This window comes from Vombatus ursinus, unplaced genomic scaffold, assembly GCF_900497805.2.
Source record: "Vombatus ursinus unplaced genomic scaffold, bare-nosed wombat genome assembly UNPS02009205.1, whole genome shotgun sequence".
Lineage (NCBI taxonomy): Eukaryota > Metazoa > Chordata > Mammalia > Diprotodontia > Vombatidae > Vombatus > Vombatus ursinus.
The window spans coordinates 28,638,913-28,657,647 of NW_020948983.1; the positions used below are offsets into that span (position 1 = coordinate 28,638,913).

At 35.3% G+C, this 18,735-nt stretch overlaps 1 protein-coding gene across 1 annotated transcript in view; it reads left to right on the plus strand.

Moving 5' to 3' along the window:
* The window catches only part of BLM (BLM RecQ like helicase), a 66,649-nt gene that overhangs the window by 36,346 nt on the left and 11,568 nt on the right, over positions 1–18,735 (plus strand). Inside the window, exons 9-17 of the mRNA XM_027852231.1 lie at positions 4,547–4,665; positions 6,002–6,115; positions 6,809–6,907; positions 7,197–7,345; positions 11,601–11,707; positions 12,432–12,592; positions 15,190–15,385; positions 16,783–16,973; positions 17,930–18,077. Coding sequence (XP_027708032.1) covers positions 4,547–4,665; positions 6,002–6,115; positions 6,809–6,907; positions 7,197–7,345; positions 11,601–11,707; positions 12,432–12,592; positions 15,190–15,385; positions 16,783–16,973; positions 17,930–18,077 — 1,284 coding nt within the window. The remainder of the gene's footprint in view (positions 1–4,546; positions 4,666–6,001; positions 6,116–6,808; positions 6,908–7,196; positions 7,346–11,600; positions 11,708–12,431; positions 12,593–15,189; positions 15,386–16,782; positions 16,974–17,929; positions 18,078–18,735) is intronic.

Consider the following 18,735-nt stretch of genomic DNA (forward strand, 5'->3'; position numbering starts at 1 on the left):
GTATTTGGAGGAGTTTGGGGGAGAGCTCAAGCAAGTCACTGCTTTTACTCTGCCATCTTGGCTCCGCCCCTCTGTTTTGATTCTTCCTGGTTTAGGCATCAGCACCCTATTTGTGTCATAAAAGGACTTTGGTAGGACTTCACCTATTTTTCCATATAGTTTATATAGTATTGGAATTAATTGTTCTTTATATGTTTGATAGGATTCACTTGTAAATTCATCTGGCCCTGGAGATTTTTTCATAAGTAGTTCATTGATGGCTTGTTCAATTTCTTTTTCTAAAATGGGATTATTTAAGTATTTTGTTTCCTCTTCTCTTAATCTGGGCAGTTTATATTTTTGTAAATATTCATCCATTTCACTTAGATTGTCAGATTTATTGGTCTACAGTTGGGCAAAATACCTCCTAATTATTGCTTTTATTATTTCCTCTTTATTGTGGTGAATTCACCCTTTTCATTTTTGATACTGGTAATTTGGTTTTCTTTCTTTTTTTTTTTTTAAATCAAATTAGCCAAAGGTTTCTCTATTTTATGGTTTTTTGTTGTTGTTGTTGTTTTTTCCCATAAAACCAGCTCTTGGTTTTATTTATTGGTTCTTTCGGTTTTCTTTCAATTTTATTAATCTCCTTTGATTTTCAGAATTTCTAATTTGGTATTTAATTGAGAATTTTAAATTTACTCTTTCTCTAGCTTTTTTTAGTTGCATGCCCAATTCATTGATCTGCTCTTTCTCTATTTTATTCATGTATGTATTTAGAGATGTAAAATTTCCCCTAAGAACTGCTTTGGCTGCATCCCATAAATTTTGGTATGTTGTCTCATTATTGCCATTTTCTAATGAAATTGTTGATTGTTTCTATGATTTGTTGTTTGATACCCCTTCTCATTCTTTAGGATTAGATTATTTAGTTTCCAGTTAATTTTTAGTTGGTCTTTCCGTGGCCCTTTATTACACATAATTTTTATTACATTATAATCTAAAAAGAATACATTTAATATACCTGCCTTTCTGCATTTTATTGTAAGGTTTTTATTCCCTAATACATGGTCAGTTTTTGTGTAGGTGCTATGTTCTGCAGAGAAAAAGATATATTCCTTTCTATCCCTGTTTTTCTCCAGAGTTCTGCCATATCTAACTTCTCAAAAATTCTATTCACTTCCTTAACTTCTTTCTTGTTTATTTTGTGGTTGGATTTATCTAGTTCTGGGAGGGTAAGAGGGGAGGTTGAGGTCCCTCACTAGTACAGTTTTGCTGTCTATTTCTTCCTGTAACTCACTTGACTTCTCCAAGAATTTGGGTGCTATACCACTTGGTGCTTATCTGTTTATTAGTATTGATATTGTCTAGGGTACCTTTTAACAAGATGTAGTTTCCTTTTCTCTTTTAATTGGATCTAGTTTTGCTTTTGCTTTGTCTGAGATCAGGATTGCTACCCCTGCTTTTTTTTTTTTTTTAACTTCAGCTGAAACATAATAGATTCTGCTCCAGCCTTTTACCTTTACTCTGTGTGTATCTCTCTGCTTCAGATGTGTTTCTTGTAAACAACATGTTACAGAATCCTGGTTTCTAAGCCACTCTGCTATCCTCTTCCGTTTTATGGGAGAGCTCATCCCATTCACATTCACAGTTATGATTACTGTGTGTTTCCCTCCATTCTAGTTTTCTCCCTGTTTATACTTTTCTGTTTCATATTTTCTGTTTGTACTTTCACCCTGTCCCTCACCAGTGTTTTGGTTCTGACCACCACCTCCCTCAATCTGTCTTCCCTTCCATCAGTGCTCCCCCCCTTTTTCCTTTCCCTTTCCCCCTCTCACTTTCCTATAAAGGTAAATTTCTACACCCAACTGAGTGTGTATGTTATTCCCTTTCTGAGTCACATCCAATGAGAGTAAGGTTCAAACAATGCTTACCCCCTCCCTTGTTTCCCTCTATTGTAATAGGTCTTTTTTGCCTCTTCATGTGATATAATTTACCCTATTTTGCCCCCCCCTTTTCTCTTCTCCCAGTACAATCCTTTTTTTTCACCCCTTAATTTTTTTATATCATCATATCAAAGTCAACTTACACCCACACCCTCTGTCTATATATACTCCTGACTGCCCTGATAGAGATAACAGTCCTCAAGAGTTACAAGTATCATCTTCCTGTATAGGGATGTAAACAGTTTAACCTTATTGAATAACATGTGTTTTTTTTTCTTTCGTATTTACTTTTTTATGCTTCTCTTGAGTCTTGTATTTGAAGATTGAATTTTCTGTTCCACTCTGGTCTTTTCATCAGGAAAGTTTGAATGTCCCCTATTTCGTTGAATATCCATTTTTTTTCCTGAAAGATTATGCTCAGTTTTGCTGAGTAGTTGATTCTTGATTGTAATCCAATCTCCTTTGCCTTCCAGGATATCATATTCTAAGCCCTCTAACCCTTTAATGTAGAACCTAATAAATCCTGTATAATCCTGACTGTGGCTCTTTGATATTTAAATTGTTTCTTTCTGGCAGCTTGCAGCATTCCCCCGTCCCCTCTTTCCCCTCCTCCCCACCCCCACCCTGGACCTATAATTCTGGAATTTGGCTTCGATATTCCTTGGAGTTTTCATCTTGGGGTCTCTTTCAGGAGGTGATCAGTCGATTCTTTTAATGACTGTTTTATACTCTGGTTCTAGGATATCAGGGCAGTTTTCCTTGATAATTTCTTGAAAGATGCTGTCCAGGCTCTTTTTTTTTTTTTTTTTTTATCATAGCTTTCAGGTAGTCCAGTAATTCTTAAATTATTAAATTATCTCTCCTTGATCTATTTTCCAGTTGTTTTTCCAGTGAGGTATTTTACATTTTCTTCTATTTTTTCATTTTTTAAATTTTGTTTGACTGATTCTTGATGTCTTATAGAGTCATTAGCTTCCAGTTGTCCAGTTCTGATTTTTAAGGAATTGTTTTCTTCAGTGAGCTTTGTATCTCCTTTTCCATTTGGCCAATTCTACTTTTTAAGGAGTTTTTTCTTCAGTGGATTTTTTTTTTCCATTTGGCTAATTGTATTATTTTAGGAATTGTTTTCTTTAGTCAGTTTTGTCTTTCCTTTTCCAGGCTGTTGACTCTGTCTTGTATAACTCTCATTTCTTTCCCCACTTTTCCTTCTACCTCTCTTTATTTGATTTTTAAAATCCTTTTTGAGCTCTTCCAAGAAGGTTTTTGGGGCTTGAGACCAATTCATATTCCCCTTTGAGGCTTCCCATGTAGGCATTTTGAAATTATTGTCCTCTTTGAGTTTGTGTTTTGATCTCCCCTATCACCATAGTAGTTTTCCCTGATCTGGGCTCTTTTCAGTTTTTCACCTTTCTTTTTTTTTTTCAAAGCCTATTTCGTGATGTGAAGTTCAGCTCTGCTCCTGGACCACAGGGGGCATTGTCCCAAGCTTATTTTGGTGGAGGCCAGGGGCCTGGTCACTGGCTTTCTGCACTAGGGCCTCTAGGGCTCACACTGTTTGCCCACTGTTGTGGGGTGACTCAGCCTAGTCATACCTGTTATACAAGGGTTCCAGGGCAGGCAGTTTGCCTTCTGTGCTGGAGACTTCACAGCTGGCCTGCTGTGCCACTAGCCTGCTGAGCCAAGACCAAGGGGCCTCAGTTGCTGATCTGTGCTGTGGCTAAGAGCCTCCCTCTGGCTTGCCCAGACACCGTCTGTGCTAGGCTAGACTGCGCTCCGCTTTTGTCCAAGTGAGACAAACCTTTCCTGAAGTCCTCCTAAGTTATCTTATGCTGAAAAATTGTTTCACTCTGTCTTTTTGTGGATTCTGTCACTCCAGAATCTGTTTAGAAGCTTGATTTAACATTGTTTCTGAGGGAAACTGGGGCGAGCTCAGGCAACTTCCTGGCTTCTCTCTGCTATCTTGGCTCTGCACCGGTGGGGGAGGGGGAAGGCCCCTCCCCCCTAATTTTTTTTTTTAAAAACACTATGGTCACTTTCCACTGACTCACCACCACAACCATTAACTCCCTTATAGCAAATAAGTATATTCAAGCAAAAAAACAAAACAAAACAAAAAACAATCACCTTAAGAGTCATGTTTCACTGTTACTCTTCTGGTATCATAATTGGTCTCTACATTGATCAGAATTCTGAAGTCTTTTGATATTGTTTTCCTTTACTTTTTTTGTGGTCATCATGTAAATTGCTGATAATTCACTATATCAGTTCATACACGTCATTCAGAGCTTCTCTGAATTCTTTTATATTTGTCATTTCTTACAGCACAGTAATATTACGTTACATTTATGTGCCATAATTTGTTCAGCCAGTCTACAAACATTACATATGACCTTTCTCTCCTCTGTCTTTTACTTCTTTGGAATTTATCTAACAGTGATATTATTGGGATCAGAGGTTATATACAATTTAGTCACTTGTGGAGCATAATTCTAAAATGCTGGCACTATTGGAAAATAACTGGCTATCCTGTTGGGTCTTTATATTATCACTTTCTGTTACAACTTTCGGATGTTGGTCTTTGTGTTCCATAGCTTGACATACTTTTCTCTTAATTTTTTTAGGAGGGGGTAAAAGCCTATGTTACCAGCTACCAGCTTGTGTTTCTCCTGGAGTTACTATTGTGATCTCTCCACTGAGATCACTAATAGTAGACCAAGTGCAAAAGCTAACTTCATTGGATGTAAGTATAAATTCAAACCATTAAAACTTTTTGGGAGAATAATAGCAAAATAATGCTATTAAGGAAGAACTGAAATACAATAATCTGTAATTTGTTATTAAGTAATGTTGATGAGATATACAGAAAAATATTATATAGATGTAAAGCAAAATAGTTATTTTGCTTTGCACAGTTAAATAAATACTCTGCACATTCTTGTTGTACTTCATAAGATTATTAATCTGATTTTATTTGAATGAAAAATTATTATTATAGAAAAGTAAGAGAACTCTTCAGGGTTTTTTTGCTCATCTAAATTTTTTTTTATATAGAAAGGGTTTTATATGCTGCCAAGCCAGCATGATTCTCATTCTCTTTAAACACTTGAAAGGCATGTATGTTGTTATATTCTCATAGTGCATGTGGGCACAGCTTAGTCCTCATGCACATTTTGGGTCACCATCAGTATCACCACCAGTTATCCCATAACAAGATCACTGTCACAGTTTTTCTTCCAAAGAAAATGGGGAAGGAAGTATGACCTAATGCTAGAACACTGATGTGAGATGGTTTGTATTAGATCACTCTGAATGCCATAATGGCAACGCCTTTCATTGTATTTCTACAGAATCCTCAATGGGGCCATAGGAAATATGGAATATAAGATGTGGAAAATACCTTACCAATCATCTGATACAATCCCCTCTTTTTACAGATGGGAAAGTTTAGGCCCAGAAAGGTTAAGCGGCTGTGAGGAGAATGCATCCTTCTACCAGTTTAAATCTGCCAGTTGTGCTTCTCAGTCTGAATTGGCTATATCTCCTTGTTCCCCATACATTCTATGATTCCCTGTCCCAGCTTTTACTCTTCAGGCTTCTGGCTCTTTTGCTGGGAAATCTATATTCTCTGGTGTTCCTCTTTCCTTTTTTCCTTCTTAAAAGGTCAGGTCTTTTTGAGTTTCACCTATTCTCCACAAATTTATTTGAGATTTTATATCCTGTGAGGGAGATTTGGGTTTCTTGTCAGTCTCCCAAGTACCAATTGGAGAGAAGAGAGTTTATATAATATGTACATTGTCTTTTAAATGTAGAGTTTTGTCCAGATTGTCTTTCTTAGCTACCTAGCACCATTTGGCCTTCAAATCTTCTCTCCCTTTTGATAACCAAATCCCTGACTCTCTAAGGGTCATACAATATAATTTTTCCACCAATATTCCTGGAGGTCAAAGCTTGTTAAAGCATCCAAATCTAGTCACTGTTGTCAGATATAACTTACGACTTTCAAATATAAAACTATAAACTGTATAAATTGAACTTAAGTAAATAAATATGTAAAAAATATGTTCTTTTTTCCCTAGATTCCAGCCACTTATCTGACAGGTGATAAGACAGATTCTGAAGCTGCAAATATTTATCTCCAATTGTCAAAAAAAGATCCAATCATAAAACTTCTGTACGTTACTCCAGAAAAGGTTTGTATTATATTATCATTTGAAAACACGGTGTTAAAATATGCTCTACTTTTTGAAAGCATGTTGTATCTATTTTTCTAGATGTTATACTTTCTCAAGCACATTAACTTTAGAAGATCTTCCCTAGCATTTATTTACCTAAATGCTAAAAGTCATATTTGCCAGCATAGAAACAGCTCCCTAAAAGTAAAATTGTAAAAATACCCAGTTTACTGTAACTTTGTTTCTCATAGCATTATTGCCTGAAGTAAGAAACTATTTTAAGTTTATAAAATACATTTTTATTGGTAGCTTTTATTTTTATATCACTTTACATATCCCAATTTAGCCTTTTTTCCACTCTGCCCCCCAGAGAGCCATCCTTCACAACAAAGAATAAAAAAGTTTTAAAAATTAGTTTCACAAAACTTAGCAATACATTGGAAAAAAAAAATCTGACATCTAGAATGTTCCATAGCCATAATCTCACCACCTTTTAAGAGGGAGAAGAGGGCTATCTCCTCCCTCTCATTCAGGCCAAGCTTAGTCATTATAATTTCATAGTGGTCAGTTAAAATTGTTTTGTTATTGTTTTTTCTCTTTGTTTTAGTTGTTGTGTATATTGTTTTCCTGGTTCTGCTTACTTTGCATCAGAAATGACATGAAGTTTTATCCTTTTTGGGAGAACTTTATCATGATAAATTTTTGGTCTAGGTCTGTGCAAGTAACAGGTTGATTTCTACTCTGGAAAATCTATACGAGAGAAAATTATTGGCACGTTTTGTCATTGATGAAGCACACTGTGTCAGTCAGGTAAATGTTGCCTTTTTATGTTTGAAATATTTAAAAGTTACACTTTGTAAAAAATATATATATATAATAAATTCATTGAAATCCATTCTTTAGTAAATCTTCAATGAACACCAATGTTCAGTGATTTTAAAAACCATTTACTAAAGAAATCAGTTTAGTTCTTTATAGCCTCTTTTAATAGTTGTGTAATTTTTATGTATTTATTAAGATCAAATACTGGCTAGATTTTGTTTTGTGTTAGTCTTTTTGAAATGATTGGAAAAAACACTATTCTTTGTTTTTCAACTAGTGGGGACATGATTTTCGTCAGGACTACAAAAGATTGAATATGCTTCGACAGAAATTTCCTTCTGTTTCAATGATGGCTCTCACAGCCACTGCTAACCCCAGGGTGCAGAAGGATATCCTCACACAGTTGAAGATTCTCAACCCTCAAGTGTAAGTTACTGTGGAAAAAATTGGTATAAAATTCCCCAAAACTGTTCTTCTCTTTCTGAAATATGATAGTGTCCCACTTTTTTTTTTAGGAGGATTAAATTACACGTTGTATTTTATGGACATATAGCCTTTGATATTTATTTAGCACTTTAAGGTTTGCAGGCTGTTTTTACATACTATTATCTCATTTGATCCTTACAACAACTCTGTAAGGTGGGTACTATGAGTATTATTCCCATTTATAGAGGAGGAAACTAAAGCTAGGGAGGATACCCAAGGCCACAGAACTGTTAAGTGGCAGAGCCAGGGGTCGAACCCAGTCCAGGCATTCTAAGTCTTGAATCTGTGATCTTTTACATCCCAGGATGTAGTTCACCAGCTGACTGCAAACCGCTTCACATTTTAATATTCTGTTACTTCAGTATTTGTTATCATGGAAATTATTCTCAATGCACACAGAACATTTTTAGCTTGTTCACATCCTAACAGTAAACTCTTTCTTACTTCTAGCTGTACAATAGTCATCCAAAAATTAAAAATTATAGTGTCCCTACATATATTGGTTATACTTGACTCTAGTCCCACGTTTAAATTTGTAAAACAGGGCAGGTAGGTGGCGCAGTGGATAAAGCTCCAGCCTTAGAGCAAGGAGGACCTGAGTTCAAATCCAGCCTCAGACACTTGAGACTTACTAGCTGTGTGACCCTGGGCAAGTCACTTAACTCTGCCTAATCAAAAAGCCAAAAAAAAATTTTTTTTGTAGAACAAATACATGTGGTTTAACTTGTGTTTGAAATAAAATATAACTTACTTTTAAAATTGTGACCCGTTCATTTTATGAGTTGCTAATAAAATTAATGAGTTAAAATGTAAAAAAAAAAATGGGTAAGGCATGAAACAAGGATACATGTCCACCAAAGATGATCCCTACCATCATGGAGGAAACCCAGCACAGATTCCAAGTTGAGGGAGGACTCCCTGTAGATGATGATGCCACCTATGTGCTCATCTGTTTGCAGATGACATTTCTTTATTTAAAAAAAAAATACTTTTGCAGTTACAGATTTATTTTCTGTCCCTCCAATTTAAAAAGAAAAAGAAAAACAACACCCTTGTAATAAATTTGCGGAGTCAAAATAAATTTCTGTATTGGCCACGTCCAGAAAATGTACGTCTGAGGAGCATGCTTCATCAGGCCTCTGGAATTGTTGGTCATTTAATCAGAGTTTAGAGTTGTCTATCTTTACATTATTCTTGTAATTGTATAAATTGTTCTCCTGATTCTACTCCCTTCACTCTGTGTCGATTCACATAAGCCTTCACAGGTTTCTCCAAAACCATCCCTTAACTCATTTCTTATGGCACCATTATCTTCATATGAGGGGGAATGGTGGTACATGATAGCCTAGCCCCCACATATATACTGTCTTTTATTCAGCCATTTCCCAATTAAGGGACACACCTTTAATTTCCAGTTCTTTGTTCTTTTTACAGAACAGGTTTAGCATTGGTATCTCGAGGTCAAAGTTTATACATAGCTAGCAACTTTCAGGGAATAGTTATAAATTGCTTCTAGAATGGTTGGACCAATTCACATCTCCCCCAGCATGTTTTCCTGTTTTTCCGTAGCCCTTTTAGTGTTTGTCATTTTCTTTTTTTGTCAGCTTGGCCCATGGATATGAGGTGGAATCTCGGAATTACTTTAATTTGCATTTCTCCGGTTATTAGTGACTTGGGACATTTTTTCATGTGGTTATAGATATCTCAGATTTTTTTCCCTTAAGAACTGCCTGTTCATATTCTTTGACCATTTATCAATTAGGGAATAGCTGTTTTGTTTTTTTTTTTAAAGCAGCTGGGGTTAAGTAACTTGCCCAGGGTCACACAACTAGTAAGTGTCAAGTATTTGGTCTGAGGCTGGATTTGAACCCAGGTCTTCCTGACTTCAGGGCCGATACTGTATCCACTGTGCAACCTAGCTGCCCTGGCAATAGCCCTTATTCTTATAAATACAGACAACACTGTTATGGTTACATCAAGACAGATCATTCTAGAAGAGAGCCATAACCGCTCAAAAAACCATCCAGAAACCAAGTGAATGAAGACAGTCTGTTATCCAGATTATGATATATATTTAGATAAATAATCTACTATTGATCTTACTCATCACTATATACGAACAGTGAATTAGACTCAGAATTAAACGAGGAAGAGAGTAGGTGGGGCTGCTTATGAAAAACTACAAAGCTCCTTTAACGACCCCCAAATTCTCCCACAAATAAAGGCCCATCCTTTTAATATCTATATTTTGTCATATTATTTTATGGCTTCTAACCATAGAGCATTTCAGCCTCCAAAGAATAAAGTTTTAGTCTGTGGAGAGGTTCCACAGCAGATGTGAAATGGCGTCAACATAAAGCAAATAAGGAACCACAGAGGACCAAACTGAATAAAAATAAATAAATGTATGTCAATAAAAAATGTATGATCAAAACCTAAGATAGGCTGGCCACAGCAAAGAGTGAGCGATGACTAGTAGACAGTGTATGTGATCTGTTGGTATCCTCTCAGGGTCAGAAAAAATCAAAGATGACCTTATCATGAATTAGGTGAATCTCCTTGTGGCAAACTTGTCAGAGACCATGAACAAGAATCACTCAGGATAGGCAGGCATGGATGAGTTGAAAACAGTATCATTCAAGGGAAATCCCACAAAAAGAGGCCACAAATCCATTTGAACATTTAAAAGGCCATGAAACAATATATAAGTCTGAGATGGAAATAAAGCATAGGCTAAAGGTGAAAGGCTAGAAAGGAGTGTTGGGATATGTAAAAACAGTAACTTATGGGGGCATTTGAAGAAAAAGGGAAGAATGAACTAGTCTGATTATAGAGTTTTTTTTAATCTGAGAGAAATTGAAAGTTCTAGATAAAAATAAAAATGAATATTTGAGTTAGATAACAATCAAGACCTTGTAAAATATATTGGCAGCTATTAAACTGTACAATGTGAAGTAGAAAATTTAAGTAATTTAAGGCTTCTTCCAGTCTTAGTAATCTAGTGCTAATGGTATTTTCCATAGAATTAAGCCATGGTACTTTAATACAGAAATTTGACAAGTTTCAGAATTTCATCAGCGTAATCTTCGAAATACAGAATCAAATATTTTAGTGCAATGTCAGTTTCAGAAAAAAGTGAATATATGTGAGGTGCTGCCTACATAAAGTTATAATAATTTTGCCTTCATAGTTGACAAAATTAGTGTTCTATACATGAGATGTATCAGATATTACATTTCAGGTTCTAGTATGTATGCTATATGCAAAAATCAATTCTAAAAGCTCGGCATTGATATGTGAAAGCTTAAGAGAAAAAATAGAACTAATTTTCAGCATGTCTCCATCAACCTTATGTTATGGTGACTACCAGTTAGCATACTCTTACATCAACTATGCTAATTGGCATATGCCCCAAGGGAGAGGGGGGATCTGAATTCTCTGAATAATTTTTGTGAAATTTGTTAAGGAAAATTTGTGTTGTTAGTGAACAATACTATAGACAGGCACCTGTGTTTTCTTATCCTAATAGTAGATAAACATAATGTGTCTCACCACTGGATTTACATCTGGAAGCATCTTCTTTTAAAGATGGAGAAACCAAGGTCCAGGAAGGCCAACTGTATGATGTTATGTGTGGATAACATTGGTCAAGATCTTGCAACTTTGTGAAAATTTTTGCAAGAGAATAGATTTAATATTAATGTTTCTCCTATATACTCCTTCACTAACTCTTTTGGTTAGCATTTAACATTTTAGAGACATTGGAGGCCCTACAATTTTGTGGCTTCCATCATGAATTCTGTGGTCTTTATTTATTTTGTTGTTGTTGTTACTTGTTTGTTTTAGCCTTCTTTGATTTTAGTAAAGGCTTTTTCTTCTGGTATGGCATACTTTTTAAAATTCTCACTTTGGTTATCTCTGCTTTTCTCCTCTCTGTATTCTTTGTCTAAATTATTCCATTTTTCTCATTACCTTTTACTCCATTACTATCACCACTTCCTTCCTTTTTTCATCCTTTGTTTGCTTCCATTTCATTGTTGTATACACATTGTGTACCATTCCAACAGCCCCAACCAACTTGTCAAGACAGGTCAGTATTAGTTCCTTGTTTAGATGATCACTGCTTTAAACTTCTGGAGATGGTAAAAGTCAAGGTGCCTGAGAAGACTAAATTTTGTACTCTGGTCTTTTCTAGGTTTAGCATGAGTTTTAACAGACATAATCTGAAGTATAGTGTGTTGCCCAAAAAACCGAAAAAGGTGGCATTTGATTGCTTAGAATGGATCAGAAAACATCACCCACGTGAGTAGAGACTTGTGAATTATGTTTGGGAGTGTTAAATAAATGTCTTTTTAATACCACATGGAATATAGAAGACTGCATATTAATTCTTTTCTCATTATGAGAGCACTAAGCGGTTATTTATAGTACAAAATATTTCAATTCTCCAATTCCTGGAGTTGGTAAAACCCCATTTGGCTTGACAACAGTAATCACTAACACAAGATACATGAAATACACCACCTGCATCTGTATTGTTGTTAACTCTCGATTGTGATTTTTTTTTGAGTTGATAATTACTTTCTCTGGCTTAGCATCAGCCTGTATATTATCCAGATTTTTTTGTTTTTATGCCTTCTCCAACCCACTTCCTGCTTTTTAATTGATTATATGAAAATGAGACCCAAAGTTAATTTCATTTTTCCATATAACCCTTTTCTCCCATCACCAGGGAAAATTTAGACTAAGTGCATATTGTTATGTGAGAAAGAAAAAGAGCATCAATTATTATTCCCTTTTTGTTAATAAGAACCTACAAATGGGAAAATAATTTGTCCAAAATCTTCTAGCCTGTCAATAGCAGAGCCAGGATTAGAACTAAGTACCCTCACTTCCAGTTCATGGAATTCACCTATTTGGACTATGCTTTCGATATGATCTTTTTCCATCCTTTATAAAAAAAAAAATAGTGTTGAAGTAAAATAGGCTATTTTTCCTAGTGTAAACTATTTTGGTTTGTTTGCAGATGACTCAGGGATAATTTACTGCCTTTCCAGACGTGAATGTGACACAATGGCTGACACCTTACAGAAGGATGGTCTCGCTGCCCTTGCTTATCACGCTGGCCTCAGTGATTCAGCTAGAGATGAGGTGCAGCACAAGTGGATTAATCAAGATGGCTGCCAGGTAACGTGAAAGCAGTGGGCCAGAAGGCTCGCTGGAGAGGAGGAGCACTTAGCCAATGCAAGGCACTCAACGTCAGAACGAGATTGAAATTCAGAGGGAAGATGGGTGAACTTAGAACATTTCTCTAACTTGGATAGCATTTAACCTTTATAGAGATAAAGTTAAAACTTATTCATTCTGAGTTGATCCAAATGTAATGTTAACATAACATCTAGCTCTGACCTCCTAACTTTCCTAATGTCATATCACGTTTGAAGAAGAAGTAAAAACTATTCAAATGAAATGATCGGTTTTTTTTGTGCTACTTGATTAGGTGTTCCATATAGTCAAGGTGAATTCTTATCCTGTACTTGTTGGGAAGTCTTGAGCTTGCTAGACTCACAAGATAGATTCAAACTTCTCTCTCTTCCCCGCTTCCTACCCCCACATACACACATACTTTTTCTCTCTCCAGTCAGCTAAAGTGACAACCTTGATTTTGTGCCTTTTTGTAAACTGCTAACTTTTCTCTCAAACCCCTCCTTACCTAAAGAAATTATCTGAATTTGTAGTGAGTGGTTTTTAAACACGAATATATCTTGAAGAAAAATAAAAGAAGGAACTAGTAATTAAGCAAGATTTCCCGGTTGAAAGATGTCAGATCCTTCAGCTCTTTGGATGTTTCTGGCTTTGCACAGTGCCTTATAATCATGTGCTCAAAGATGTCCTTTTAAAAATGCAGTTACCTTTAAATGTAACCCTCACTTAGAATTCATTATTCCACTGTTGTGTATACATGGGCACTCTGTGGATACCCTACCACCTCCTTTACCTGCCATCTGCCACAAGAGACTGCATTATGCCTTTCCTTTCTAAGAAAACTTGACCTTGATGATAGTGCCATGCATTTTTGGAAGGACAGCTAACCTAGAGTGCGGCACAATTACCCTTTACTTTAATAAGGGTACACATTTCGCTAAATAAACATTAGGTAAACTGCAGCTCCCTTTTCTGATATTAGTCACAGATGTAAAACAAGTCCACAGTCCTTCAGTCTCACCATCAATTGCTTTTGAGATTCTGTTCTTGCAGGAGCAGCCCATTTTTTGCAAAAAGGTATGAATGAGTAAAAACATCAGCAAAATGTATTTGTTTTTTTAAATGAGATTAATTTGTTGAACCCCCTCTGAACAATTTTATTTGTACGATGTGGTACAGCCTGAATCATGTAGCTTTGTTTTTGTTTTTGTTTTTGTTTTTACCAGATTAATATGATTTAAAGTGTTATTGATGTAACTCTTCTCATTGATAGATACTGCATTTATTAAGTGCTTACTTTGTGTCAGGCACCATGCTAATCAATGGTGATACAAGAACAAGAAAATAAGATGGTCCCTACTTTCATGGAGCTCATATTCTAATTCATAAAAATAACACATAAAGAAGAGGTGGAAAGAAGGGGAGGGAGGCCTGCAGGGGGGCCAAAACAGTGTGGAGATCGAGCAGACCAAAAAGCAAACCAGTAAGAAAGTGAGTCCTGGCTGGGACTTTATGATATGGTGCTTCCAGGCAAAGACTTGCCAGTCATCAATTGGTAATTTATTCCTCTTAATTTTAAATCATCTTGTGCTTTCTGAAGAAAACCTTTTTTCAATGTGATCCACTTTAAATTTTGACACTCACGAGAGTCATTCTTCCAGTCAACAGATATAGTATATATACTTTAAGTAAGGCATTATGCTGCTAGAACTTCCATTAAACTTTGACACATCTTGAATTTGAAAGTTGGCCGACCATTAATGCGAGCCTGGGGTTGGTGCATGGCAAGATAGTTCAGCTCTGAGAAAGGGAAGCTTGTAAGCTGGTATCAAGAGGAGCAGCTGAGAGCAAAATTCATGATTGAGTTATGGGAGAAGATGGTCATTATTATTTAACGAACTTTGAAAACACACAACAGTTGGAACCACTTTTGCTCGTAGCATCTCTACTCTGTTCCCTCTGTAACATCAAAACCCCGGAAGAACAAACAGTGTGGCCCAGGGCTTCAAGGTTAACTGTCATTGAGGATGGTCTTAGCTATTTCATAATACTCAGGAATATTTGGTTACAAGACAGCTTCAGTAAAATGATACCTTACTGCAGTGCTGAGCCTCTCTTTATTTTGGAATTTTCTGGAGATTACATATTACCAATGTGAGAATTAATTATTTGTGCTAATTGAGGTGACTAAACTGAAATATTAACCTAATATGAATAGTTCATTAGAATATTTAAAAGTAAAATTTGGTGATACAACTCTTAGAAGCATCTGTTATTCAAATTTTTCTTTGCAGACCATACAGAATAATAGCTTAAAACTGCTTAAACTTTTGGGACACCCTATGTTTTGAATAAAATGCAATCTTAGTTTTGCATTCATAAGGAAAGCACTTTTGAGAGGTTTTGAATTTTGTATTAAAAATTCTTTAACAAAAAAAATCCAGAAAGCTATTGATATTTTCTGTATAGTCTTACTTTCATTAAAAACTTCATTATGCTTAAATATTATCCACAGCTCTAAACTTAGATTTTGTCTTTTTTTTTTTATTATAGGCTAATCTTTTCTGATTTTATTTCAGGTTATCTGTGCAACAATTGCTTTTGGCATGGGGATTGACAAACCAGATGTGCGCTATGTTATTCATTCATCTCTCCCAAAATCAGTAGAAGGATATTACCAGGAATCTGGCAGAGCTGGAAGAGATGGTGAAATGTCTCACTGTCTGCTTTTCTACAGCTATCATGATGTAACCAGACTTAAGAGACTTATTCTTAGTAAGCTAAAATTTTCTGTGGAATGTTATGGAGTCTTCAGTCTGTCTTCCCCTTGGTCATATTACCCTTAGATTAACACATAGTCATAGAACAACAACCAAAATATTTATACAGGGTGTTCCACAAGCCTTAGTTACAGATTTAAGCTAATAAAGCTTTATTAGCTTAAATCTGCTAGCTAAGACTTTTGGAACACTTCATATAGATAGGGAACGATTTAGAAATGACTAAAATTTTTAAAACTGGTACTAAAATTTAATGAAGGGTACTTTTAAAATTATATTTTAAATACTCATAATAACACTTCAGTATCAGCCTTTGAAGGGTGAGATAGTATAGCTGAATCTGCATTTGATGTGTTGATTTGTTTTGCTCAGTGAAGGGGTTGGAGAAGTTTTTGGCAGATATTAACAGTTTAAAGAAGTGGCAAGGCAGCATCAGTAAGACACCTGGATTTAGGTCCTTGACCTGGTACTTTCTAGTTCTGTTTTTATGGGCAAATTATTATATTACCCAGAGGTTCTTAATCTGGAGTCATGGCTCCCCACCCACATCATTCATGAATATAGTTTTAGGAGTTCTGTGATCTTGGATGGGAAAAAAATTATATCTTTATTTTCTCTGACCTTTACTGAAACCTAGCATTTCTTTCAGTTATGAAGGTGGGGAGAAAATATCATACTGCAAAGGGATCCCTGAGCTTCATCAGTTTGCCAAAGAGAACCTTGACACAAAGAAGGTTAAGACTTCTCCTATAACCTGTCTTAACTCAGTGATAAACTAGGAGTAGTTCTACCTGCCACATCAGATGTTGTAGGGAAAGCGCTTTATAAAATGCAAAATGTCACATAAATTTGAATTATATTTTATTAGCCTTGGGTTTTCTAATGGATAAGTGAAATGATATGATATCATCAATTATAATGCAATCCAAATTTAACTATTTTTACAGTTCTGTTTTTGGAAAGTACATGGTTCTATACCATGTATGAAAAGGAAGTTCACTAAGCACTTTGTTAAAGCACTTGAAGGCAGGAACTTACTTTTGGTTTGTATCACTACACAGTGTCTGGCACATAATAAACTACTTGTTATTTGATTCAGTAATAGTTAATAGGTTAGCTCCCATTACTGAAAGGTTTCTAACAAAAAGATTCCCAAGCCCTTTCTTGTCAGTTACTTATTCCAAGAAAAACTCAATTTATTGACATTTTAGCAAAATATAAGATTATGACTAACCCTGTTCAGTTCATTGTAACAAGATTTAACCTATGATAATGTCAGTAACTTTCTGATTTCGTTAAATTATCTTGTTTCCTATAAAAACCTATAAATAATAATATTCATCTGTTTTTGCTCTAAGTGTATTTTTCTGTGATATGCCTTAAAATTTTCAGTGGAGAAAGATGGAAACAGTCATACACGACAGACTCACTTCAATAATCTGTATAGCATGGTACATTTCTGTGAAAATATAGTAGAGTGCCGAAGACTCCAGCTTTTGTCATACTTTGGAGAAAATGAGTTTAATCCTAATTTTTGTAAGGAATACCCAGATGTGACTTGTGATAATTGCTGCAAAAAGAAGGTAAAATGAGGGGGTTTTATTTTGTGGCTTTTTTTTTTTAATGTTGGGGGATGGGTGGTAACTGGGTTGCTTTTGAAATGAAATATAAGTTAGATTTAAAGGATGAACAGGAAGAAAAAACATTGATTCTGTAAAATTAAGCATTATTGAAAACATGTTGTGACAAGTGGTTTTTATGCTATTTCCTTTCCTAAAGATCTGTAAAAAAAGATAATGGATACCTAACTCTCCAGAATAGTTAGTCTTTTGTGTATGTATTGGTTATTAAGCTGAGTTTTTAGGGTTTTTCAGAATTAGGGAAGGGAATCAAAGGCACCCAGGCACACAAAACATTTGAAATGAAGCAAAATGTATTTATAGCACAGGGCAAAAACTATTGTTTTCAGTGGAGCTAGGTAATAAGGTTTATCCTCATCCAGAAAAATAAGTAGATTTGCAATTCTCTGTGTGTATTAGACCAACTGTGTTATTATACAAAATTAATAAAAATGTATAGAATGCCAGCAGATGCCTTTATCCAATTTACATCTTAGGAATGGTTTACTAGTCTCATAGGACCTGTCCCCTCAAGTGTTATTATATTTACCTAATTCTTCTTAATGTATTTAGGAAGTTTGGTTAATTCAAACCAGTATTCGTCAAACCCCTGCTGTGTGCCTCTCGTTGAACTAGGTGCTCTGGAGCCTAGCACAAAACAAGTAAAAGATAGAGTTTACCCACATATATTTTGTAATCTAGTTGAGGAAATAAGACTAACATCTATGAAACAATTAGAGAACAAGACAGTATGATTTGTAGGGAAGACCAATAAATTCAGCAGAAGGTAGAGAAGAAAGAGAATCTGAAAATCCTATAATTTGTTGTCTTGTATAAAGGGCCTATTATGGGCAATGTAAAGGATTTGGAAACGAGGTGCCATCTTAGTTGTAACAGAAACAATTGTTTGCTACTGGTAGGATTACAAGACAAGGGATGTGACAGAAGACGTGAAGAACATCATAAAGTTTGTTCATGAGCATGATTCACTGAATGGAGAAAGAAATACGAAGAATATGGGCTCTTGTGGAAGATTTACTATGAACATGCTAGTTGATATTTTCCTGGGTAAGTTGTTTGAGTGGTAGATTTTACTCTCTGTAAACAAGGTCCAGGGAATTTGTTAAGGATATGGAGAAGAAAGCAATTCTATATTCCTGTAGTATTTAATAGTTTCATAAGAATACAAAATTAGCTTTTATATCATTACTTAACCACTTTTGTAAAAGTTTATGTGAAAAGTGTGACGGTATTAACGTTTTAGAGGGAAGCTGTATTAAAAGGCTGTTAGCCAATTTCATCACAAGTCAGTTCTCATAATGAACTTCTTAGAACATCAAAATAGATCCTTGCCATGAACTTGTATTCATAGCAAGGACAGTGTTAGGAATCCTTTTTTCAAAACCTCTATGAGATGAATGTGAAGCCTGCCAGGAAATAATAAACAAACATCAAAAACACATTGCAAACTTCTATCCTTTTCCTCCATATTGTTTTAGATATATTTAGGTGTTTTGTTGTTTTTTGGTTTTTGGTTTTTTTTGGTGCATGATTTAGAAATTACTTGTGTTTCTTTGATGGTGTTTCTTTAGCATATTTTGAGGCAGTTGGAGTCTATGTTTAATTATTGTTTAATGGCAAATCAAAACAACCCTCCTTTTTGCTGTATAAGAAGAACAGAATGGCATATAATTCACACACAAATTAATTTTGTTTCTTATTATTC